The 11,679-nt window shown below is 37.0% G+C and overlaps 2 protein-coding genes and 1 pseudogene across 2 annotated transcripts; 2 read left to right on the forward strand and 1 right to left on the reverse strand.

The window, feature by feature from the left end:
• The first annotated feature begins 5,345 nt into the window (after positions 1-5,345).
• Positions 5,346-6,645, forward strand: LOC116125538 (acyl-CoA--sterol O-acyltransferase 1-like). The gene has a single exon (XM_031411242.1). The coding sequence runs from the start codon at positions 5,452-5,454 to the stop codon at positions 6,511-6,513; it is 1,062 nt and encodes a 353-aa protein (XP_031267102.1). The 5' UTR covers positions 5,346-5,451; the 3' UTR covers positions 6,514-6,645.
• Positions 6,646-9,098: 2,453 nt separating this feature from the next.
• On the forward strand, positions 9,099-10,160 carry LOC116125536 (acyl-CoA--sterol O-acyltransferase 1-like). The gene has a single exon (XM_031411240.1). The coding sequence runs from the start codon at positions 9,099-9,101 to the stop codon at positions 10,158-10,160; it is 1,062 nt and encodes a 353-aa protein (XP_031267100.1).
• Positions 10,161-10,443: 283 nt separating this feature from the next.
• LOC116125537 lies at positions 10,444-11,093 on the reverse strand (annotated as a pseudogene).
• Between the last annotated feature and the right edge of the window lie 586 nt (positions 11,094-11,679).

Consider the following 11,679-nt stretch of genomic DNA (forward strand, 5'->3'; position numbering starts at 1 on the left):
CAACAAAAGAAAAACAAAGAAAAAAACCCTCCTCGAATTCAGGTCTTCGTGTAAGCTAGTGCAGGAGTGACCTTCACGATCCTCACTTCTCTCTCCTCTTCTTTTCTTTTCAAAGTTGATTGTCAAATTTCGGATCACCCATGACATTTCTCTTTCATTTGTGATAACTTTCTTTCCATAACAAACCCATCTCTATCTTGCTCTCTCTTTCTTTTCCTTGTATCTTTCTTCTTTGAGGGTTATCTTTGGGGTTTGTTGGTTTTTGCTATATTTGCTTTTTTTTATAATTCTTTTCTTGTTCTGCATGGGTTGCTCTCGTTTTTTGTTTGTGTTGTGTAGTCATGATTCTGGTTTTTAAAAGGAGCCGTAGTGGTTTGGCTTTCCTTGGTGTACTTTACTTCGGTTATTTAGTCAGTGACGAGTGGTGATTCTATATCTTTGTTTGTGTGTATGTTGATGGACTTTTGATCGTCTTGGAGGTTGGGGTGGATCTAAGTTCCAGCAACCATGGGGTTTTTGAGTGGAAAGAGCAATGAGAGTGGGGTGGTGGAGTTTCGGGTGTGAGACGGTAACAAAACACCTCCAAATGAACAGGCTAAGAATGAGCCAGTGGTGGAGTATATCTAGAGCAAATGAGTGAGAATTCTATTTCTGCAAACTGAGGATGAAGGAAGAAGATGAGATAGACAGATTGAGTTGGGTCCTTGTACACTCTTAAGAACACATTTGAAAAGGATAAGGTTTTGTTTGTTCTTTAGTCTTCTTTCTTTGTTTCTTCTTCTTCTTCTTCTTCTCTTTTAATTTTATTTCTTTTTGTGCTGGTTTTTTGAGGACTTTAGGATGACGAGAGCTTGAGGAGATGGAAAGACAGTTCTTGGGAGTGTGGATATCAATTCTGTTGAGGGTAAAAAAAAAAAAAAAAAAACACTAATTTGCTTAATTTTTTCGTTAGTTTGTTGGGACTCGAGAATTTGATAACAGAGCAAACAAAAGTTTGATCTTTATCTCAATGCCTTTAAAGTTACAATTTCTTTCGTTTCTTGTAAGTTTTTTACTCTTTCTCACTCGAAAGATCACTTTGATAATGCATACGTGGGGTTAATATTGTGCCTCTTTGAATTGGTTCCTAGGCATCAGACATCTTGATGCATTGGGTGCTCTGAGATGGGGAAATTCTCTTGAAAAGTTGGTAAATATAAGAGAAAAAACTTTGACAATGGGGGTTAAAATTCAACAAATTTGTATGATGATTGTGTTGATTCCTCAAACGTTGCCATGGAAATTATTTCAATTTGGCTCACTGCTGCTGATGTTGGTTCCTTTTGATTCTTTTTGTAATAAACTATATATTTCGCTTGTAATGGGATAGATTTTATCATGCCTCTCATATTTTCTTTTACCATTAGCATGATGGTAGAAACGTGAACCGATGTTAAGACTTGGCCTTTCAATAATCGCCCGGTAGACCAGTATGATTGTTCGCAGCTTCCTGACAGTGGCAAAGTCAAAGTTTGTGGTTTACCTTAAAAGAAGGTAGCCTTACAGCCTACAGTTCACTTTCCAGGTTAGCAAAATATGTATCCGGCCTCAAATACACTAACAAAGTTGGAAAAACTGGTGTCAAGGGTAATCTCGCTCTCTCTGTTTTCTCTAAGTTTTGAGAAAGAATAGGCCTTCGACGCTTGGGTATGATTATCCCCCACATGAACTATGAATCCTTTAACAGTTGGTAGCACGAAGGAAATGCTGGAACCTTAGCCTCAGGCAGAACTTATAACAAGAATGCCCGAAAGAAACTCCACCCGTCCGGCATTTTTGCTAGAGGATCATATCGGCTAGAAGAGGTGAAGTTCTGAGGTGTTCTGTGATTATAGTCTTCGCTACAGCATGAGTATGCCAACAATTTGTGAGTGATAGAAAATTTTGAGACATAGGCTATAATTCAAAATTTTAAGATAGGTGGACCATAGTGCTCCCTGCACATATTCACTACATATAAATTCATGCTAAGCTTCTGAGACACGACAAGTAATAAGAAAGAAAATGACTGCAGTTGTGATGAACACATACCCTTGATTGTGTAATCTTTAATCTCTCATTGAGGGACTCGTAGGTGAGTAGTTGGCTTTCATACATCATTGAAATATCTTTTATGATCAATATTAATTTGATGCCATTTGCAAGTCGGTGGCCCTAAAATGATTATTGCAGCTAATAGAGTGGGGCTATGTTCATTTTCTCCATACCATATGAGTTACTTTACCATGAATGATCCACTCAATTAGTTGTCGGCCTCATAACATGTCTGGTATAAAGCATAAAGTGAATTTCAATTTGTGGGCCACGACTGTATAGATAAAATAGCCTCATACCATTTTCACTGTTTACAAAGTGTCTATTTGCAATTCTCTTAATGATTCCTCGATGGCTGCTTTCGCGTATTTTCAGTTTGTTGATGATGACAACAAGTGCTACCTGGAGATCAACATACATTCGACATCCGTAAAGATTGGCAGGCGACTTGAAGTGTGAATTGCCGATGAGTTTCAGTGCTTGGCCCCTCAGTCAAAATGGTTTTTGAGTTGAAATCTGCTTCAGATGTTAACATATTTCACATTTGCGTGTCTTATTCTTTGAGTCTATCTGAGACTGGTGGATTCTACACAGTGAAGAAGAAGAAGAAGAGAGAGGATTTGGAAACAATTGGAGCAAGTAAAAATTCATTTCATTCAGGAAGAGTCTCAATCAATAAAAATTGAGCTTGGCTGTTTGAGCGCACACACACAGTCACTTTGTAATTCTTTTGCTTTTCAGCATTATTAATTAGTGTTGTGGTAAGCTTTATCTTTGTAGTTTGAGGTTGTTAACTGATGATTCAGTACTGGGGGACTCAAAAAAACAAAAAAAAAGAAGGTTGAAACTTGAAAGCAGTGCAGTGTTAACTTTCTCTTTTTCTTCTTTTCTCTTTCTGAATCATTCAGTTGTTCTATTCTTCTGCAGTGGTCACAAGAAAGTCCTACAAATTCATAACCCAATTCAGTATATAATATTAAAAGTGAACAGGGTATTCAGTTTTTTCTGATATAACATTACTTCTCCAAATTTGCTTCTGGGAAATTATGTTTAGGCAATTTTTGTTCAAGAAGGATAACTGAACTTTCTCTCTCATAACAGATAACCCATTTTGAGAAACTATATTAAATGACACTATTTTGTGTTGGGAATTGAAATCTAAAGCTCTCCCTCTAGGTAGCAGTTCACGAGGTGTATTATTTAAGAGATTTTAAGTTTAAACCCCCATGATTACTAATAAAGGATAACTATTGAAGGTTTATCGAGTTGTTAACTTCATTTCGGAAGACTAGTTGAGGTGCATGAAAGCTAATCCGAACATCCCCAGATACCAAAAAGGGAAAAAAAATTTGAAATCTTAACACTTTTTGAAAACCTTCTCAAGAAATAGCACAACCTCATTTTACATAAATTTGAAGGATGAAAATGCCCTTATATATAAATAAACCTAAACTTTCATTCATCTTCTTTAAACTCATACTAACCATTCCCTCTATTGAAAACTTCGAAAACCCAACCTAAAAACCGATTTTGTTATTTGATTTGGTCTTGGATTTTAGTTGATTTGAATTGCATTTAAGTTGATTTTGGATTTTTAATGGAGTTGTTGGTTTTGAACGAGAGATGGGGTTGATTATTGTTTGATGGTGCAATTTTGGGTGGTTTTAATGCTTCTTGGCAGTGGCAAATGATAATGGAGACTTGCATTTTTGGCCGACAAGGGGTTTTGGCTGATCCTAATGATCTTGTAGGCCAAAAATTACAAGTCATTTGGAGAGGAAGAAGCATGTTTTGGCCGAAACACTAAGATTTAGCCAAATTCCAGCATGTAAGGTTTGGCCAAATTCGGTCTATTGACATGATTCGGCAATATTGGACCACTTTAGCGTTGAAGGGTGAAGTTGGCTGAATGTGGCTGTAAGTCTGTAAGAGGTGGTGTGGCTGGTGTCGGTCAAAACCCGTTTTCAACCTGTAAAATGGGATTACGCTATTTCTTGAGCCACTTTTCAACTCAAAGCTTAAAATAGTGTTATTTAATATAATTTCTCTTTTAAAAGCAAGTGAGACAAAATATTTTTATTTGCTAAATAAATGGTTTTATAAAGGGTTATATTCTTTAAGTACTGGATATAAACATTCCGAGTTGCAATTAAGCCCAGAGAAAGTATTGGCCTTAAGGATTTGATGGCCTCTTACGGACTCATTTAAACGGTACCGTACTGTAGCTGAAACGTATAAATAAAACAATTGCAGATGCTGAAATGGTGGCAGAGCAGTCGTTTTCATCACCTCCTTTGTCTTGGTTTTAATAACTCGTTATATTACTCTTTATCTAACACATATGACGACGATGAAAAAAAGGAGAAAAGGGTGATGAATGCCGGTGGTGGAGGAGGCAATAGTGCCCGGGATGAACTGAATGATAAAGGGATTGGAGAAGATGATGATGATAATTGAGAAGAAAGAATGTTGGATTTGTGGAACTTGGATGTATATTCTTGTTTAGCTTGGATTATCTTTATTCCAGGTATGTCGGATCCAGATACATGGTAGAGATGGTAGGTGTGTTTCTAACAGTATTATCCGTTTTGAGTCCAGACCAGTACGGTTTTGTCCTGAAAAGATCTCTTGAGTAGTGAAAGTGTCATTGTGCTATATAAGTGATCAAAACTCTCGTCTCTTAATCGATGTTGGACTTTGACACCAACATATTTTAATATCTTATGAGAGTTCTCTTTTAAAGAAATTTTATCCTTGTTACTGAAAACTATCAACTCTGCAAATCTCTACTAAAAACTATCAACTCTGCAAATCTCTACTATGATTTCTTCTTTCATTAATAATGAATCTACTTAGCAAAACATCCCAAAGATCAGTATCTCTCGTTTATAATTTAGACAAAAATACAATGCACATGGAACTAGCATATGAAGGCAACAAATTAAAGAATCAATTAACCTCAATTATGGTACGAGAGAACAATATTTTTGTCCACAACACCTGGACGAAACAGAGAATTATCTCAGCTAAAAGACAAACATTGATGAGGAATTGATGCCTCACGATTCCACATTGGCGGCCATTGACACAATATATTTGAAAAGAGACGAGAACCATCATACCCAAATAATCATCTATTGACGTGGCAATTACCAAAATAAACTGTATTTTCCTAAGCTGACGGTCAATTCCTAATCTTAATTCGTATTGGAGGAAAGTAAGCAATAAATAATTAAGCATCGGCCCCCAGGGCCCCAAGGAGGCAAGGGCATTTATTCTGTCGCTTAACTTTATTCTGTAAAGACTTTGATTTTCTGCACCTCGAAGGCTCCAACACCAAAATCTTTCCAAAAATCATTGCAGAAGATCAGCAGCAAAATGGTGCCTGCAGGAGAGGTGTTCAACTTCACCAAGGTATGGCTCTCAGTCTTCATATCTCTATCCTACTGCTATGCCATCAGCAAAGTAACCCCTAAAGGCTTCACCGGACTCTTCTGTGTACTCCCAATTATTTGCCTTTTTCTCTTCCTTCCTCTCAAACTATCCTCCATTCATCTCGGCGGTATGACCGCCTTCTTCCTCGCTTGGCTTACCAACTTCAAACTCTTGCTTTTCGCCTTCGGTAAAGGCCCACTGTCTTCCTCTAACCCTCCTCTCTCTTTACCTCGGTTCATCGCCATGGCTTGTTTGCCCATCAAAATCCAACAAAACCCTCTTTCAAAATCCAGAAAAGGCCACAAATCTCCTTTAAACTACGCCATAAAATGTCTCCTTTTGGCTGCACTTTTACAGGCATATAACTATAATAACTACCTTCACCCAAAGCTCATTCTTGTTCTCTATAGTTTCCATATTTTCTTCGTCCTCGAGCTCACCCTTGCCATGGTTCAAGCCCTGGTTCGGGCCCTGTTCGGCCTCGAGCTCGAGCCGCAGTTCGACGAGCCCTATCTCGCCACGTCACTGCAAGACTTCTGGGGAAGAAGATGGAACCTCATGGTCACCCGCATTCTTCGACCGACCGTGCACGAACCAGTTCTCTATATTTCCGCCCGTGCCGTCGGTCGGAAGTGGGCTCCACTCCCGGCGGTTTTTAGCACGTTTCTTGTCTCGGCTGCAATGCACGAGCTGATTTTTTACTACTTGGGGCGCGTCAGACCCACCTGGGAGATTACGTGGTTTTTTGTGTTCCATGGAATGTGTTTAATGGCTGAGATTGCTTTGAAAAAAGTTTGGGCCAATCAAAATATCATGATCAAGTCGCGGTTAATAACGGTTTTAAGGACGATGTTGACGGTTGGATTCGTGATGGTTACCAGTTTTTGGTGGTTCTTCCCAACACTTCTCCGGTGTAACACTGATGTTAGGGCGTTTGAAGAATACGCAGCTGTAGGCGCGTTTGTAAAGGATTTTGGTCGTGCTTTGACATTTTCACCTTCCTAGAAATCTCCTCACTTTGTTCTCATCGAATAATTTGCTATTTCTCTCTTTTATATATTCATTTTCGTACTTAGATTTGTTAAGGTGGTATCGTCACTTTGAAATCTATGGACGCATTCTTTGGTTTTGATGAGAATCCCGGAGTCTTTTCCATGGGTAATACTATACTTAATATTTTAATTTTATCATCTTTTTCTTAAAACTCCAACAGAACAATTTGCAATTCGATCAATTTATAATATGTCTCGTTCATCTAATTACGAACTAATCAATTTCGAGTTATTACGTTAGAGTTATGAAAGAAAGTTTGTAAAATTGGGTTGTGAGCTTATCTTTATTGCTTTTTTATCTAGGATTACATTAAATTATTATTATTTTATTTACATTAAATTTATTTCTTTTATGTATTCATATTTATTTAAAATTCTTATTCTTTGAAGGTTGTGGGTTCTTAAAGTCTTTGAATTCGAATACTATAAATAGGTGATCGATGTAGTAGGTCTTTTATAAGTATGTAATTAAGAGGTGATATGTTGTTCCTAAGTAGAAAGAGATTGTTGTGCCTCATGAACATAGGCCGAATCACGTAAATTTCGTATGTCTTTTCTTTTCTTCTTTGTAGTTCTTTCCTTGATGGTTCTAATTAGGCACATTGGTTATGTGTTTGATCAAATATTCCGCTAACAAATCATTTGTATTGAAATTGAAAATTTTAATTAAAGAACTGAAATTTGAATTAAAATATGATAATCACTAATATGAAATTTTTGAATTTCATTAAGTGTTATTTAAAGAACGTAGGTTAAGGACATTAAAGAATAAAATCTTTAATGCATTTATTCATTAAACCATGAGCGGAATTATATATGAATTTATTAATAATTTGTGTAAACATCTTTGGCTCCCATTGTTTACTTTTCTACCCTATCCTATTCTATTATCTTATCCTCAAAAATAAAAATATGTTTGTTTTAATATTGTTTAAAATTCAATCATACTCTATTCAATTCAAAACATTTAACAATTATTTTTCTCAATAAAGGTTTTAAAATTAACAAACTCCCCCCCCCCCCAACCCAACTTTTTGCTGACAATCGGCCACTACCATCGGACGATGGTCAAAAGTCACCCGAATGGCGCACGACCGATTGGATTTGGCCAGTTGTATGCCGATCTGTCCGTTTTTGGCTAGATTTACAACCAAACGATGACTGTCGTTTGGCCATCAATGACGGCCAGATCTTTGCCATTCCAACGATATCGGCCACCATCCGGCGGTGGTGGTCGGCTATCAACAATCAATTGGGTGGGTGGGAATGTTTTTATTAATTTATAAACTTTTATCGTTTGAGGGGGTGTTTGGTTAAATTAACAAATGTAGAGAGTTAAAAATAATCTAAATATTTTCAAAAAATGTATCAAACACATTCTCAGAAATCTATCTTATTTGATTAAATACTATCCAATAGTATTCAGAATAAAATACTATTTAGAAAGGTGAAATAAATGGAGCCTTTAACTCCTTAATTTATTATAACATATAACTTCTATGTTACACTTAGATCGGGGATAATCGAAATATTAAATCAAACTTGAGATTGTGTCCTCGTTCATACTATCTCTAATTTGCTCTAATCATATGAGCTGCCCATGTATAGATTAATAACTTAATATAACAACTATGTTATAACTTAATTTATACTTTCATGTCCCAATTGCAAGATATGACAGCATCAAGAATATATTGCTTATGAACTTTTCTTTCATAATTTTATAATTGTCTCAAGTAAACAAGCCTTTTATTAATTAACAACTAATTATTAATTAATTATATTGAATCATTCATTACCAATTATGTTTAGAGTAAGCCATTTTTTCCCACCCAAAGTTTGCCTTAATGACATTTTCTCACCCAAAAAGATTCAAAACAACATTTTTCCACCCAAAGTTAAAACTTCATTACTATCCAAAATACGTTTCACTTTCTCAATCAGCGTTCGACGAGCTACCAAGAGCTAAGGAAATAGGGGTTTTGTAGAGTGAAGACTAGTGGATCGAACAGTAGCGACTGATTGAATATTTGTCGATAGAATCAGTCGGAAATCAATTAACAACAAGAAAACATAGCTTTACGATGGTCAACAATCGGTGAGATATCAAGTGCCAGAGTTAGAAAGTCTTGTATAGAAGAGACTGGAGATTCAAATAGTGGTGATGGAGAGAATTTTTACCATCCAAATTGACCAGAATCGGCTTTGAGTACGAATGAAGTATTAACTTTAAGTGGAAAAATTGTATATCACTATATTGAAACTCTTTGGATGGAAAAGTGTAATCTTGGAAAAAAGTCGTTTACTCATTATATTTATAATCAAGATTCAAGATCCTCTTCATGTCAACTTGAATATTTATATATTGCTAGCGTGCTCCACTGCACATGCCGCCTGACTTTATTAAATCCAAGCTCGCATCACAAACACATGGCGCCACTAAATATTAACACAAGATCCATCATTCATTCAATTTCAACATTGTATGAATTCATCTTCATCTTCTTCCTCATACGAGGCCAGAAAAATTAAGCAACAATGAAAGGTGAAAATAATGAAATCAACACGTTCATTATGGTATGGCTTGCAGCTGTGGCATCACTCTGCTACTGTTACGCCATTGGAAAGATTATCCCCAAAGGCTTCACCAGACTTCTCGCTATTTTCCCCGTCATCTTCATCTTCCTCATCCTCCCTTTCAATCTCCACGCCATTAATTTTGTTGGCCCAACAAGTTTCTTCCTCGTTTGGCTCGCCAACTTCAAACTTCTTCTCTTCGCCTTCGGTAAAGGCCCTTTATCTTCCTACCGAAATCTCTCTTTACAAACTTTCATTGCTTTAGCTTGTTTCCCTGTCAAGATTCAACACCACCCGTCATCTCAAAATCTTCAAAAAACTCCACTAAAAACCTCAAAATCACCCCAAAAACACGCCGTAAAGTTCCTTCTACTCGCTTTTTTCCTACTCATTTACAGCAACAAACAAAATTTCCACCCGGATATCATGTTGTTTATGTATTGCATCTACTTGTATCTCAGTCTTGAACTCACTCTACTCCTCGGTGGAGCATTGGCTAGAACGCTAATCGGCATCGAGCTCGAGCCGCAGTTTGCTGAGCCATATTTGTCGACTTCACTGCAAGACTTCTGGGGAAGAAGATGGAACCTTATGGTTTCAGATATTCTACGGCCGACCGTATACAATCCCGTCCGCTTCATTTCAAGCCGTGTGATTGGGGCAAAGTGGGCTCGAGTGCCAGCGGTTCTTGCAACTTTTTTGGTGTCTGGTTTGATGCATGAGTTACTATTTTATTACTTTGGAAGAGCGAAGCCGAGGTGGGATGTCACGTGCTTCTTTCTCTTACATGGGCTGTGTTTGGCTGCTGAAATGGCCGGGAAAGGGGCTTTGAAAGACAAGTGGCGGTTGCCTAGGGTGGTTTCCGGTCCATTGGTGGTGGCTTTCGTGGCGGTCACCGGCTCACGGCTGTTTATACCGGCGCTGTTGCGGAATGAAGTCGATGTTAAGGCACGTAGAGAGTATATTGCTTTCATAGAATTCTTGAATATTGAAAGGGAGTTTAGGCATTTACTAGATGTTTAATTGTAGGTATTTATAGGTCTTAATTAAATTTTAAGTGTATGCATTATTTCCCTTAGGTAATTTCAGTCTTATACTATGAGTATACAAAAAGCTTATGTACCACGGTGATACCCATCAGCAATATTATAAGTTAATACTTTGTATCATAAAGGTATTAAATTTGAGAAAGTTTTATAATACCACGTATATAAATACATAAACATAGTGAATTATATTTATCATACCTCCCTTACTATAATACAACCGACGCAGGCATGCAGCCGGATGAACCGGACTCCAGTCTCTAGCCCATGACACGACCCAGATTCTTCAATGGAGACTCGAAAATCATGCATATTCCATGCAACACAAAGAACCAAGTGACTTCCCACACGTGATGTAGTAAAAAATAGTCTCATGCATGATCCCGGAAACAACCAGGGTAAAGATCAAAGCCACCACTTTGGCCGGGCCGGCTCCAGCGATACCCTTTACAAAATTTCGGGTCCGTTCATATATTGTTTGCCTCAAAATATTTGAAGATAAATGGTTCCACCTTCTTCCCCAAAAGTCTTGTAACGATGTAGCCAAAAATGGATTGTTAAAAAGCTGCTCGAACTCATACTTTTCCAAGCTATTTGAACAGGAAGTTGGTATGTTTTCTTTGATTTTGAGAGGCAAAACGGTGATTAAAACAAAATCTAGATAGGTTTTACAGGCAAAAAGAGGGCCCTGGTTGAAGCAAAAGAGGAGTTTGAAGGAAGCAATCCATGTTATGAAGAAAGAAATAATTCCTCTGAGAAAGCTGGATGAAGAAAACCAAGGAAGGATTGCGAAGAAGTAGAAGACAGTTAGAAGAGAAAAGAGTCTCGGAAAACCTTTTGTGATCTTTGTAACGAAGATATAACAGTAACCTAATGAAGCTAAAAGCATAAGGGTTGGATTCAGTGAGTTCTTGTTGACATGATCTCCATTATTGAACTACTCTCTTATCACTTTCTGGTTGATTTCTCCCCTTACATAAATGTAGCAAAATGGCTTAGATAGTGTAAAGTTTGTGCTTACATATTTTTTGGTCTATAGCTCATAAATGACATGATCATTTTTTTCTCACATTCAACACATGTTCAAAGACTTCAAATTGGACTTCTATGGAGACATTTTTTTCTCATCATTGGTTAGCTCAGATTTGGTTAGGTGGAACCTATTATTGGCAGGTGAGACTCGATTGTGAGCTGCTACATCGGGTTAGTGAGAGAAAGTTAATAAGAAGGGTTTGTCAACATAGTATTACTACTAAGCAATAAATATAGGTTGACAAACCCTTCTCATTAACTTTCTTTTACAAACCCAACGTGATAGCTCATCATTGATTAGTTCACATTTGATTAAGTATGACCCATTGTTGATAGGAAAAACCTTTTATGAGCTAATCACATCGGGTTTATGAGAAAAAGTTAATAAGAATAGTTTGCTAGCATAATATTAACTTAGTTTAAGACCTTAAAACTAATTGAGATCCTTGTATGTAAACTTAAAT

This window comes from Pistacia vera, unplaced genomic scaffold, assembly GCF_008641045.1.
Source record: "Pistacia vera cultivar Batoury unplaced genomic scaffold, PisVer_v2 Contig1673, whole genome shotgun sequence".
NCBI lineage: Eukaryota > Viridiplantae > Streptophyta > Magnoliopsida > Sapindales > Anacardiaceae > Pistacia > Pistacia vera.